Source organism: Felis catus, chromosome F1, assembly GCF_018350175.1.
Source record: "Felis catus isolate Fca126 chromosome F1, F.catus_Fca126_mat1.0, whole genome shotgun sequence".
NCBI lineage: Eukaryota > Metazoa > Chordata > Mammalia > Carnivora > Felidae > Felis > Felis catus.
Genome location: NC_058384.1, coordinates 14,038,890 through 14,053,389, shown reverse-complemented (window position 1 = coordinate 14,053,389; position 14,500 = coordinate 14,038,890). Strand labels below are relative to the sequence as shown.

At 37.9% G+C, this 14,500-nt stretch overlaps 1 protein-coding gene across 16 annotated transcripts in view; it reads right to left on the bottom strand.

Moving 5' to 3' along the window:
- The window catches only part of DNM3 (dynamin 3), a 569,293-nt gene that overhangs the window by 473,076 nt on the left and 81,717 nt on the right, over positions 1 to 14,500 (bottom strand). For all 16 annotated transcript variants that reach the window (XM_045049388.1, XM_045049394.1, XM_045049389.1 and 13 more), the window contains exon 2: positions 6,653 to 6,726. In XM_045049388.1, coding sequence (XP_044905323.1) covers positions 6,653 to 6,726 — 74 coding nt within the window. The remainder of the gene's footprint in view (positions 1 to 6,652; positions 6,727 to 14,500) is intronic.

The window sequence follows — 14,500 nt, the reverse complement described above, 5'->3', positions numbered from 1 at the left end:
TCTCTGCATTAGAATAGGAAGTATCCACATGATTTTGAATACTCCCTGTGTGCTCTGATATCCCATGCCTCAGGACCCAGTGCAACCACAGCCTCAGGTCTACCTCTCCCAGGCTCATACTGCCCACAGCTGCTGTCTCTGAACCCCTGAGTCTAAGACACATTCCTTTGTAAAAAAAGCCAGGCTAGCAGTCCTCCTTAATTGGAAACAGAGACGAAAATGCATCACTGGGTTTTTAAGAGTTTCAAAGCCTAGTAGAAAAAAATCAAAAGAGACAGAAAAAGAGTTACTCAATTGATTTTGATTTTTTTTAAGTTTATTTATTTTTGAGACAGAGAGAGACAGAGCATGAACAGGGGAGGGTCAGAGAGAGAAAGACACGGAATCTGAAACAGGCTCCAGGCCCTGAGCTGTCAGCACAGAGCCCAACGCAGGGCTCGAACTCATGGACCACGAGATCATGACCTGAGCCAAAGTCGTACACTTAACCAACTAAGCCACCCAGGTGCCCCATTTACTCAATTGATTTTATGCTGACCAGTACAGATTTCATTTGATAACCTGACGATAGATATATGTATATATAAATAAATGTAAATAACCTAAGATAAATTGGTGAAATTACTTTAATAGTACCATAAAAGAATAAGTTACTATAATCAAATGTATCTTAGGAATGCAAGAATCTTAAATGCTTAAATAAGAAATCTATAAATGAACATATCAAAGAGTTTTCTAAATGATTATATCAATAAATGCCAAAATGTCACTCATTAAAATTATATATCTACCTATTAGGTTTTAAAATATTTTTAAAACTAGGAATAAGGGGCCTCTGGATGGCCCAGTTGGTTGAGCATCTGACTCTTGATTTCAGCTCAGGTCATGATCTCTCACAGTTTATGAGATCGAGCCCCATGCCGGCTCTGCACTAAAGTGCTGAGCCTGCTTGGGATTCTGTCTCTCTCTCTCTCTCTCTCTCTGCCCTTCTCAAAATAAATAAATAAACATTTTTAAATGTTAGGAATAAAATAGTTCTTTACCAGGAAAAACAAATAGTAAATAGTATATGCATAATTTAACACAAGACACACACCACTGGGAGCAAAACATGGTTCTGGAGTTCCTGGTTAATGTGGTCAGACATTAAAGAGAAATAGCAGACATATTAACGGAAATGAGAACAAAAAATGATCATTATTAGCAAATATCTTATCTCCTTTTGGAAAAAATAAAGTCATCACACGAGGAATCTCACAACTCTACCACTACAAGTACAGACTTACTACTAGTTTCTCCCATAGTCTCTTCTTCCCATGTGGTTGCAATAGAAAAGGTATCCCTTCATCCTCCTCATGAGTAAAAGAATTATCTCAACCCGGTAACCAATCCCTGAGTCACTCTATTATTTCATTGTCTTACATTCAGGGGCACCTACTTTAAGGCCCTAATCCTACTATCATGTTCCTTCAAAGCACCAGGCTCACAAGACCCTACCCAAGCAACTGTTTCAGCAGTGCTGTCTCTCTTTACCCCATTTTCTCCCCATTACCTCCTCTCTCCACTCCAGCCCTACTGGCATCCTTGTTAAACTTCAACCACACAAGTAGCTCCTATCTTAGAATCTTCTAACTTCCCTCTGCCTACATAAACGTCGGCATGGATTGAATGCTCACTTTCTTCATCATCTAACATTCTATGGCGTTTTTTTATTTTGTTTTTCGGGTGGTTGTTGGTTTCTCCCCAACTAGAATGTAAGCTCCATGTTGCCAGGGTTATTTGCCTGATAGACAGGAGTCATTCAATAAGCACTGAATGAATGAATGAATGAATGAATGAATGAATGAATGAATGAATGAAACTATCAAGATAAAGTAGTATTTATGGGAGCACCTGGGTGGCTCGGTCAGTTAAGCATCCGACTCTTGATTTGGGCTCAGGTCATGACCTCATGGTTTGTGAGACCGAGCCCTGCACTGGGCTCTGTGCTGACAGAATGAAGCCTGCTTGGGATTGCCTCTCTCCCTCTCTCTGTCCCTTCCCTGCTCATACACATTCTCTTTCTCTCTCTCAAAAATAAATCAACTTAAAAAAACAGTAAGTAATATTTATGGAACTGATCCCAATTAGGAGCCAAAGGCACAAGTAAATTACAGCAGTGACATCTATCCCAGCTTGCTTCTTTTAGCCATTGTTAGCCCCCATCAACCCAAGCCTATAGTCATACGTGGGATTCCCCTATGAACAATTCACTTAGAGTGGAAAAAAAAAAATAAGCAGAGTTCTTAGCTGGCATCAGCTAGAATATAGTGTTGCAATATAAAAACCCCAATTTGGGGTTCATGAATGATTGTGAAAACAGCAGGTTTTCCCTAAGGGAAGAATTTCTAGTCTACTTTGCATGAAAAGAGAGGTGGTGTGTGAAGTATGATCCTCACTAACTAATGACAGAATGGTCAGGGGCTTAGAAGTGACAAGATTGGGGGACTGTTAACAAAAAGGTGTAAGGAAAAAGCATGTGAGGTACCTTCTCAAAAAAGCTCAACATGTAAGTACTCACCCAAAAATCCCCAGTGCAAAGGAGATTATCTATTTTCTCAGCTATCTCAGTATTTGCATGGTAAGCATTTATTGAAAAAAATTAAGAAATTCTATATATAACTAAATAACTATATATATAACTATATCTATAGATATAGATATATAGATATAGTTATATAGATCTATATATAACTATAGATCTACATATCTATATAACTATATATAACTATATATCATATATATATAACTAAAATACACAAGAGAATCAATTAAAAATATTTAATGTCAGGGCACCTGGGTGACTCAGTCCATTAAGCCACTGACTCTTGGTTTAGGCTCAGGTCACGATCTCATGGTTCATGAGTTTGAGCCCCACCTCAGGCTCTGCGCTGATGGCATGGAGACTGCTTGGAATTCTCTCTCTCCTTCTCTCTCTCTGCCCCTCTCCTACTCTCTCTCTCCTCTCTTTCAAAATAAATAAATAAAATTAAAAAAATACTTTAATGTCAAATGTAGAGTAAAATGGTTAATTTAAAAATTAAAAGTAGGGGCGCCTGGGTGGCGCAGTCGGTTAAGCGTCCGACTTCAGCCAGGTCACGATCTCGCGGTCCATGAGTTCGAGCCCCGCGTCGGGCTCTGGGCTGATGGCTCGGAGCCTGGAGCCTGTTTCCGATTCTGTGTCTCCCTCTCTCTCTGCCCCTCCCCCGTTCATGCTCTGTCTCTCTCTGTCCCAAAAATAAATAAACGTTGAAAAAAAAAAAAAGAAAATACTTAAAAAAAAATAAAATTAAAAGTAAAAATAGCAGCGTTAACATAATCTGCAATGAGAGATTAGAAAATATAATGTAGGGGCATTTGAGCGGCTCAGTCAGTTAAGTGTCTTGACTGTAGCTCAGGTCATGATCTCACAGTTTGTGAGTTCAAGCCCCATATCAGGCTCCACACACTGACAATATGGAACCTGCTTGGGATTCTCTCTCTCCCTCTCTCTCTGCCCCTCCCCAGCATGCAGACTCTCTTTCTCTCTCTCTCAAAATAAATAAATAAATATTTAAAAAAAGAAAAGAGGGGCGCCTGGGTGGTGCAGTCGGTTAAGCGTCCGACTTCAGCCAGGTCACGATCTCGCGGTCCGGGAGTTCGAGCCCCGCATCAGGCTCTGGGCTGATGGCTCGGAGCCTGGAGCCTGTTTCTGATTCTGTGTCTCCCTCTCTCTCTGCCCCTCCCCCGTTCATGCTCTGTCTCTCTCTGTCCCAAAAATAAATAAACGTTGAAAAAAAAAAGAAAAGAAAAGAAAAGAAAAGAAAAGAAAAGAAAAGAAAAGAAAAGAAAAGAAAAGAAAAGAAAAGAAAAGAAAATGGGGGGGGGAACCCTACTCAAATGACAAGGACAAAATGAACTAAATATGAATACCCTAACTAGAAATGCACGGATGCTATATAAAGATAATCAAGAATTTTACTAAGGAAAAAGAATATTTGAGCAAATGAAAGGATATAGCATGATCTCTGGACTAGAAAAAAAGTGAATATTTTAAAGATATCAATTATTCTTTATGAATCTATAGGTTTAAAATAATTTTAGTGGCAATAGCTTTGTCTTTATAAAATTATCCTAAATTTTGCCAAATAGAAAAGAGCCCCTAAATAAAAATAGGTAATGGCAGAAGACTACAAACATGACAGATGGATATTAAAGCAAATTATAAATCCACAAAAGTAAAACACTGTGTTATTGGCACAATAAAACAGAAAAGATCTTCATAAATAGATTGCAGTAGGAATGTGATAGAAGATAAAGGAGACTGAAAAAAATAGTTCAGTATACATGAAAATAAATTTCAGATAAAAAGAGAACTAAATGTTAAAGATAATTTTACATATGAAAAGGAATAAAAGTGTGCTAAGTATTTACTTTTTGTGAAAGATACATGTATAGATTTTACAACCATAAAGAGTAAAACTTCAATACGTCAAAAATTTTATAACAGAATTTAAATCACCAGAAGAACAGGGACTTTGTCCTAGTTACTGCCATATCTCAGAGCTTAGAATAGTGGCTGATGTATTGTAGATTTGTAAGTAACTTACTTTTATCAAATGATAGCATGTAAGTCCATTCCTTTGGATCAAACTTAGTACAGACTTTTTTTATATTAAAAAAATGGTTAAAAATATCTACAATTTCTACCCCCAAAAAAGTCATCTGGGATTTTTATAGGGATCGCATCAAGTCAGTAGGTAGGCTTGGGAAGCATGGCCATCTCAACATTGCTAAGTCTTCCAATGAATGAACACGGGATGCTTGTCCAATTATTTAGATATTCTATAGTCTCTTTCAACAATGTTCCATAGCTTTGAGAGTACAAATTTCACACTTCCTTTGTTAAATTTATTCCTAAGAGTGTATTATTTTTGATGCCATTATAAATGAAATCATTCTCTTAATTTCATGTTTTGAATGTGCATGACAAGTTTATAGAAATACAATTGATTTTTGTACATTGATCTTGTATCCTGCAACCATGCTGAACTCGTTTACTAGTTCTAATAGTTTTTTGGTGGATTCTTTAGGAATTTCTACATATTTTATCATATCCTCTATGAATAGAGATCATTCTACTCTTTCCTTTCCAATATGGATGGGGTTTTTTTCTTTCTTTCTCTTGCCCAACTGCCCTAGCTAGATAGAACCTCCAGCACAATGCTGAACTGAAGTGGCAAGAGTAGATATCTCTGCCTTGTTCCTAATCTTAAAAGGAAAGCACGCAGTCTTTCACCATTAAATATGATGTTAGCTGTGGGCTTTATAGTCTATGACCTTTATCAGGTTAAGGAAGTTCTCTTCTATTACTATTTTGTTGAGTGTTTTTATAATGATGGGATGTTGGACTTTTTCAAATGCCTTTTCTGAATCTGTTGAGATGATCCTGTGATTTCCTGTTTTTAATTCTACTGATATGATACATTACATTAATTGCTTTTTAGATGTTAAACCAATCTTGCATTGCTGAGATAAAACAAGCTGATTCTACAATTCATACAGAATTTCAAGGGACCCAGGGTAGCCAAAACAATCTTGAAAAAGAACAAAACAGGACTCACATTTCTCAATTTTAAAACTTACTACAAAACAACGGTAATTATGACAGTGCAATACTGGCACAAATATAGAAATACAGATCCGTTAAGTTGAATTGAGAGTCCCAAAATAAACATATGTTTATGGCCAACTGATTTTTGATAAGAGTGTCAAAACCATACAAATGATGCTAGGACAAACTGGCTATTTGCATGCAAAAAATGAAGTTGAACCCTCTCCTCATACCATATATAAAAATTAAGTCAAAGTGGATCAAAGACCTAAATGTTAGAGGAAAACTATAAAATTCTTAGAAGAAAACATAGGGGTAAAACTTCATAACTTTGGTTTTTGCAATTTATGAGGTGTGGTTTTTATGAGTACTTTCAAAGAAATTGGTAAGAAAAGTAGTAAAATCCTCAAGAAGAAATAGGGAAAGATAAAAATGCCAATTCATAAAAGAAATATAAACACCAAATAACACAAAAAAAATCTAACATCACCAGTTGCTAAGAAATAAGAATGAAAACAAAGCTCATTTACCTACCAAATTATCATGGTGTTAAGGAGTGGGGGAAGCATAGCACATTAGACGTAGATATAGATACACATACACTTGTACATATGAATACAGATATTAGATGGATGTTGAATTGTTACTTTAAAAAATTCCCAAACACACACACTTGTGGAAGAAAGTAAACCAGTAAAGTATTAGTAGTTAAACTGTATTATAAAATTATATAAATAAAAATTATATATGTATATATATAATTACATATACATTATTTTCTTGGCATAAAAAATAGTAGGTGTTTTAAAAGCCTACACACAAATAGATTTTCCTTGTGATGTAATGAAAGGAATTAAAGGAACAATGAAGAAGAGAGCATTTGGAGAGAAATGCAGGCCACTACCCAGAGCAGAGGGTTCACAAAAACATTTCTGTTGCTACAACCCAACACCCAGGAATGGAGGCAACAGGTACTACAGCAATGTGCTCACTCATGTGGCAAACATCCTTATTTATTACCTGCTTTGGAAGTAACAAGCTGCAGCACAAGAGGCCGTCTGGTTACAATGCCCGACCCTCGAGGGAGAAAGTCCCTAAAAAAAAAAAAAAAAAAAAAAAGAGAGAGAGAGAGAGAGAAAGAAAGAAAGAAAGAAAGAAAGAAAGAAAGAAAGAAAAGAAATAATAAATTAAGGCATTTTACATAATTCTGATTACCTACAAATTTATAAGTCAAGTTCCACAGTAACTCCCCTAATTCCCAACCTGTCAGTGCATCACATGTCCAAAGAATGCTAGGCCCACTTTATAAAAGAATCATGTGCAATGTAAAAAAAAGCAAGGGGGGAAGGCCCCTTATATTGAATATTAATCCAGGTGTATTATCATAATGACCTCACTAGAATATGTCACTCATTCATTTAGCTGTAATCAATAAAAGTTTACATTAAATTACTTTGTATTTTCATTTCACATTCATTTTCAGAGAGTCAGTATTTATAAAAACATGTGATACAGAAAACTCCTTTTGGTAATTAAAAAATTCAGTGAGGCACCTGGGTGGCTCAGTCACAGAAGTGTCTGATCTTGATCTCAGCTCAGGTAATGACCTCACAGTTCATGAGATAGACCCTCACCTTGGGCTCTACACTAACAGCTGGGAGTCTGCTTGGGATTATCTCTTTCTCTCAGTGCCTCATTCACTCTCACTCTCACTCTCACCTGCACAGGCGTGTACACACTTTGTCTCTCTCTCAAAACAAATAAATTTTTAAAAAAGATCAATATTAGCACCATCAAACACTGACCATTATTAGAGGTAAGAAAGGCATTTTAGACCATGCCTTGTAAATATCCTGAAATTTTTTCCAATAAAAGGTCACACATAAAATGCAGGATTAACTAGAGATACATATTGTGTATGTAGAAATTAACAGCAGAAAAAACACTGAAGCTTGAGGTTTTTTGTTCTCGTCCCTGATAGGTGAGAGTTTATTTAAAATGGGAGTTTTTTAACAAATAATAATTGTGTTTTAAGTGCATGTTAATATACACTAGCCAATAAAAAAATGCAGCTAAGAAAGTATTTTATAATTACATCTGCAATGCCACATAAACCAGTACTGATTGTGCAATGTCAAATTCATTAATATACCTATAACACAGCTTTTAAATGCATTTAGTTTTTTTAATGTTTATTTATTTTTGAGAGAGAGAAAGACAAAGTGGGAGCGGGGAAGGGGCAGAGAGAGCAGGACACATGGAATCTGAAACAGGCTCCAGGCTCTGAGCCATCAGCACAGAGCCAGACGCAGGGCTCAAGCCCACAGACTGGGAGATCATGACCTGAGCCAAGGTTGGACACACCGACTGAGCCACCCAGGCACCCCTAAATGCATTTAGAATGCCTCACAACTTCTGGAAGATTCATCATTTTAAAAGTCACAAAATTCCATTCAAAATAAACTTCTGACTCAATGGCAATGTTTCTCAAAAATGGTTCCAGGACCACCAGAAAGCGTTATATATCCACAGATGCCCAGGATTCATCCTACATCTACAGATTCAGAATGCCCAGGGGAAGATGTGCAGTATCTGCACTTTTTTTTTTTAATGTTTATCGATTTTGTTGAGAGAGAGAGAGCAAGCAGGGGAAGGGCAGAGAGAAAAAGGGAGAGACGGGATCCCAAGCAGGTTTTATAGCTGTCAGCACAGAGCCAGACACAGGGCTCAAACCCATGAACCATGAGATCATGACCTGAGCCAAAACCAAGAGTCTAACGCTTAACCAACTGAGCCACCCAGGTGCCCCTGCAGTATCTGTACTCTTAACAAACTCCAGGGGTTTCTGATGTCCACCATGGTTTGAGAAACACTGACTTCAAGTCAGGATACATTACTCAACAATTCAGTGGGTGATAATAGCATAGGTCATACTATGAGTTTTGTAGAAAATCTGGCAGAACAGAGCTTCAACACAGTGGGATTTCAAGGAACAACAGCTTATAAAAATGGCAAAGTCCAGTGAGAATGCTACAGAACCCAAGACTTTAGCTCTACTGATCCTTTAGAATAGAGAGTTGCAGAGATAAAATTAAAATTTCCCCTACTACACATAATTTATTTTGCAAATGCTCATGTAAAGTCTAACAGAGGAAATGACACTGAACAGCCTCTTAACTAAATTAAAGCTTTACTCCTTGATTCCAAGGACTGTTTCATTTGGAATACCATACGTGACTAAAATAAATAATAGTGAAATTACAAACTTGTATTGATCCCGAAAATGGCAATCTGAAATGAATAATATTATTTATTCATTAAAAAAAAAATCACTGAGAAACTAAAACGTGCTGGGGAGATGCTGTGGGCATCACCCTACACTAGTTTCACACCAGAAGTTTGAAATCTAATGGGAAGATAAAGACATGCACGTAGAAGACCATTAAAGAAGGGAACAGATTAACTACACTGGAGTTCAGAAAAGAGAGACCAATAATCTCTAAATATGTACAATGAAATACCCTTTTAATATTCTCCAGGAACTATATTAGAATATTTTCTAGTTTTTATGGTTTCAATAATCACTTAAAATTTAACCAGAACAAGGACAGCATCTACTCTGTGTCTAAAACCAAAACCTAGAAAAAAGAAGTTAACTTGAGAATCAATATGGATAAAGGGAAAACAAAACAAAAGTCCATAGCACAGAGTGGGAGGGAATCTGTTTGAGCTATTAGGACTCTGAATGAGATTTTAGGATGTATAGGCAGATGATGCCAAAGACAAATATTCACATCTTAAATGTCTGAATAATGCCATTTAATGAATCAATAAAATATGTTCTTAAAAAATAAAAAGAGGTAAAGAAGGGGGAAAAGGAAAATGGAAGAAAGAAGTTTAGTTACTTAATACCTTCGTGCTGAGATCTGTTTCAACTCATGTTTATGGCCATCTATTTATAATGTAGATTTAGTAACAATCCCTTTGAAACATTATTAAAGCAAAATATAATGTATCAAATATTTTAAATAACAATTACCATGTGTTTGACTGAAAAGTAAGCCCACAGATACATCTAACATTTTTCTCTACTTTTTTTATTAAACAAACAGAACTTTGCATGAAAAGTAATAAATGGAGGGGCGCCTGGGTGGCTCAGTCGGTTAAGCATCCGACTTCGGCTCAGGTCATGATCTCGCAGTTTGTGAGTTCGGGCCCCGTGTCGGGCTCTGTGCTGACAGCTCGGAGCCTGGAGCCTGCTTCAGAGTCTGTGTCTCCCTCTGTCTCTGACCCTCACCCGTTCATGCTCTGTCTCTCCCTGTCTCAAAAATAATTAAACGTTAAAAAAAATGTTTTTTTAAGTAATAAATGGATTCAGGTATCCAACCTCCCTTCTTACTAACTCATACTTACTGGCCCCCTTCCATCCTACCTCCGATACATATATTCTCACCAAAAATCAAAAGATTTGGTAACCAAATCCTGTTATTTGGAAGTCTCTCCGGACCTCACAAGAGTATCTAAGTGCAACAAAGCACTGGAGAGAAATTTCTCTCTTCTGACGACTACGTGACTGATCTGGCATCCTGAAAATCCATGTCATTCTGATGATCCAGCAGCATGAAGACCATATGCCCAGCACACCGCTGCTGTGAAAAGCTGAGGGGTGAGCACTCAAATGAAACCCAGAGAGCCTGGCTTTGAGCCCCAGTTCTGCCAATGAATGCACAAAATTCTCTTTAAACCTTAACTTCTTTTGCTACTAAACTGAGACAACCCTATGGATCAAATGAAATGCAACATATGACAACTTTTTTAAAAATTTTTTATGTTTATTTTTGAGACAGAGAGAAACAGAGCATGAGTGGGAGAGGGGCAGAGAGCAAGGGAGACACAGAATCCGAAGCAGGCTCCAGGCTGTGAGCTGTCAGCACAGAGCCCGACGCGGGGCTCAAACTCCCCAACCGTGAGATTGTGACCTGAGCCGAAGTCGGATGCTTAACCGACTGAGCCACCCCGCACCCCAAATATAGCAACTTTTTAAAAACCAAACCACTGTAGAAAAAAGTAGTACTATTACCATTATTGTTGCTATAATATAGCCACAGCATGTTTTCCCTGATGTTGCCGTATTCTCTCATCTCAAATAAATAAATACATAAAAAGCCCCCACACATAATATTTTAACATTCATGAATGGAAGTTAAAGATGAAGAGCCACAGACCCCACGTGAACTGTACCCTTGGTGTTGACTAGCTGCACTGGTTCAGAAAGCTCAGTTTCTTATAGCTGCCTCCAGCAGGGAGTCAAGACACTGGTACAAACAATTATGAATAATTCATTAGCCATTGCATGCAACCATCCACTTGAATTTTACTATTTTCTACGCAATAGGTTGGTTCTCCTGTATGTATACCTTATGGGAAAATTACTTAGCTAAATTAATGCAGAAAAAAATGACTTGCTTTTAGTTACTGTGGATTTAAACTATAATTTCTATTTATGGTCATGTATATAAAAATATAAAATTTGCACGCCATGTTTCTCCAACGTGAACCTTCAAGGTAAAAAATAAGAAGAGTAATCTGAAGGGGTGCCTGGGTAGCTCAGTCATTAAGTCTGCAACTTGGGCTCCCGTCATGGTCTCCTGGTTGGTGAGTTCAGGCCCCACACAGGACCACCTGCTGTCATCACAGAGCCTACTTCAGGTCCTATGTCTCCCTCTCTCTCTGCCCCTCCCCCGTTCTCTCTCTCAAAAAGTAAGTAAACATAAAAAAAAGAGTAATCTGAAGACTAAGTACCATTTAACTAACTCCACTCTATTGACTGAGTGTCTTATTTATGTACTTATGGTTGGATTGTACAGATTTTAAGGCAGGAAGAGCACTTCCCTCTCGATGCCACATATCAGCTACAACTCAAATGCCTTCCTTCTCTCTCAACCCACCTTAATAAAGCATTAATCTGCACGGTCTTAATAGCTGCTCTTCAGACAATAAATCGATGCTCTTTCATGGTTTCCTGACTTCTGCACAAAAAGTAGAGAACAATTCCCACTCTATGGTCTAAGAACCATCTTGATAATATTTCTTATTGGCTCTTCCAGAAACTTAGTTTACCAAGAAATATTGTTATTGGACCACTACGAAATGACTGACCTTTGGAAGCCTAAAAAAAGGAGAGCAGACTTGCTGTATCAACCAAGCTAAAAGAAGTTTCCCCATTAGCAACAAAAAGTAAATATAGAGAAGTTTTTCTTTAAGATAGATGTTGAGGGGCGCCTGGGTGGCTCAGTCGGTTGAGCGTCCGACTTCAGCTCAGGTCACGATCTCACGGTTCATGAGTTCAAGCCCCGCGTCGGGCTCTGGGCTGATGGCTCAGAGCCTGGAGCCTGCTTCTGATTCTGTGTCTCCCTCTCTCTCTGCCCCTCCCCCATTCATGCTCTGTCTCTCTCTGTCTCGAAAATAAATAAACATTAAAAAAAAAGATAGATGTTGAAATGATCATTAACCAGATGATTTGCTTAATAAATACGTTTAACATCTGCCCAGACTGAAGACACGAGGCATAACTTATACTCTCCAAGAAGTTAATTCATATAGCTGATTCATTCAAAGATAAATAAGTTTAGTCTTAGAAGAGAATAGCATGCAAATGATACAACAAACACGACAGGTATATGATTAATTAAGCTCCACACAAGGTGAGATATTGACATAGATCAGGCAATAATCTATTCTGCTTGGAGGAAACGATTTCAGAGAGGCACAAGGTAGGAGGCACTCACAGGGGATGTACAGAGACATGGAAGAGTGAAGTAACACAGAATATCAAGGAACTGTAAATATTAAAGAGAGATCACAATGAGGTAGAAAAGAGTCTGAAGAAGAAGGCAGGACCAGACCTCAGAGGCCTCCACTTGTATATATTTTTTTTTCTTCTTCTAAGGCACTAAAGAGTTTTAACTGATCAGATTGGCATTTCAGAAAAATCCCTGGGGGACTATACAGACAATGTTGAAAAAAAGAAAAAGACAGGGAGACCAGTCACTAGCTTTTCCAGGTCACTGAGGATGAAGATAATAAAAGTTAAGCTCAGAGCAGTAATGGCAAGAGACAGAAGACAACAGAGAGAACGGACAATTGGCAGGACATAACGATCATTTTGATGTGGAATGACGTGAGATGGAGGAGTTAGAATAAATCTCACAGTTCTGGTTCGGTTAGCTGGCTGAATAGTGGTGCCATTAACCAGAACAGGAAATACAGTAAGGTCCAATTATAGCTGTTATTTATATAGTATTTATCATGTGCCAAGCACCATTCTCATTTGATCCTCAGGTAGATGCTATTGTTATTCTCACTTCACAGATGAGGAAGCTGAGACAGAGAAAGGTCACATAATTTTCTCAGGGTCACAAAGCTACTAAGTGACAGATCTAGAACTCCAACCTAGAGAATCTAGTTCTGTGCTAATGTGACCATTAGACTACACTACACTGTAAAGGAATGGGGAAGAAGATAAGGGAATATATTTGTACATACTGATGATCCACAGATGTCTGGAGAATATCAAAATGGAGACAACTACTCAGTTAGACTGAGCAACTGGACCTCAGAATAAAAATCCTGTCTAGAGATAATAATCTGACAGAAATCCATGGGGCAGGTAGTTAAACCCAAGAGAAAACACAAATAGGAATGGAATGGAGAAGAGTGATGAATATGGACTAAGGAAAATACCAATATTTAATGGACACTGAAAGAAACAGAACTGACAGATTAAGAAGGGGTCTACAGAGAGGCAAGCCAAATACTATAAATCAAAGGTATCCCTAAAGTCACACTAGCCTCTTAGTTACCTCCACCTAGATGTCTCATACTCAAGCTCTACAACTCATTATCGTCTACCCAACATGCTTTTCCTCCTTCATTCCCAATCATATTCCAAATCATCAGTATCCACATATGTTAGCCAAGCGAAGTACATGGAAAGCATCCATCCTTCATTTTCCTCTGTCTTCATGCTCTTAATTGGTCACCAAGTCCTGCTGATTCTACCGTCTTAATATCTCTTAAATTCAAAAAAGCTCTCTTCTCTATTTCAATAACCACTTCAGGTACCACCAATGCTCATATACGCTACTACAATAATCTCCCAATTAATTTCCCTGCACCCAAATTGAGCATACTCTAACCCAATCTAAACCAATCAACAATGACATGTCCCATCACATCATTTCCAACTCTAAATCATTCAATCATTCTCCATTGTCTTTAACATGAAATTCAAACCATCAACAAAGCAGATAAAAAGTCATGTTCTTTTGTGGAAGTCTCCATATGCACCTGCAATCTCGGGCTCAGTGCATCGGCACACTCCATATTCGCCTCCTGGGATGCCCATCTCCCACTTTTCCCTCTAGCCAACTTCTACTTGATCTTCAACACTCACCTCCATATCATTTTCCCTTAGAAGCCCTCCTTGAAATCTCCCACGCATACCTCTATCTAAGCTCTTAACATACACATGTTACACTGGTCTATTTACACGTCTGCTCCCTCACGCCTGTGTTCTTCCCAATGCCTCCTTCAGTGCCCAAGCATTAAATATTTCTAATACTTTCTACCTACCCATTAAGGAAGATTTCCAATAGCCCCATATATTCATATCATGGAGGGAAAACACTGTCCTATCTGATTCCACAACCAGCAGATAGCTAAGTGGCATTTTACATGTACAGAAAGAACAGATAAGAAAACTCTCAATTTATAATTTATTGAGGTCATTTAAGTTAACATTTTTATTATGAACATTTAAGGTCCAACAATACTGGGGCACCTGGGTGGCTGGGTTGGCTAAGTGTC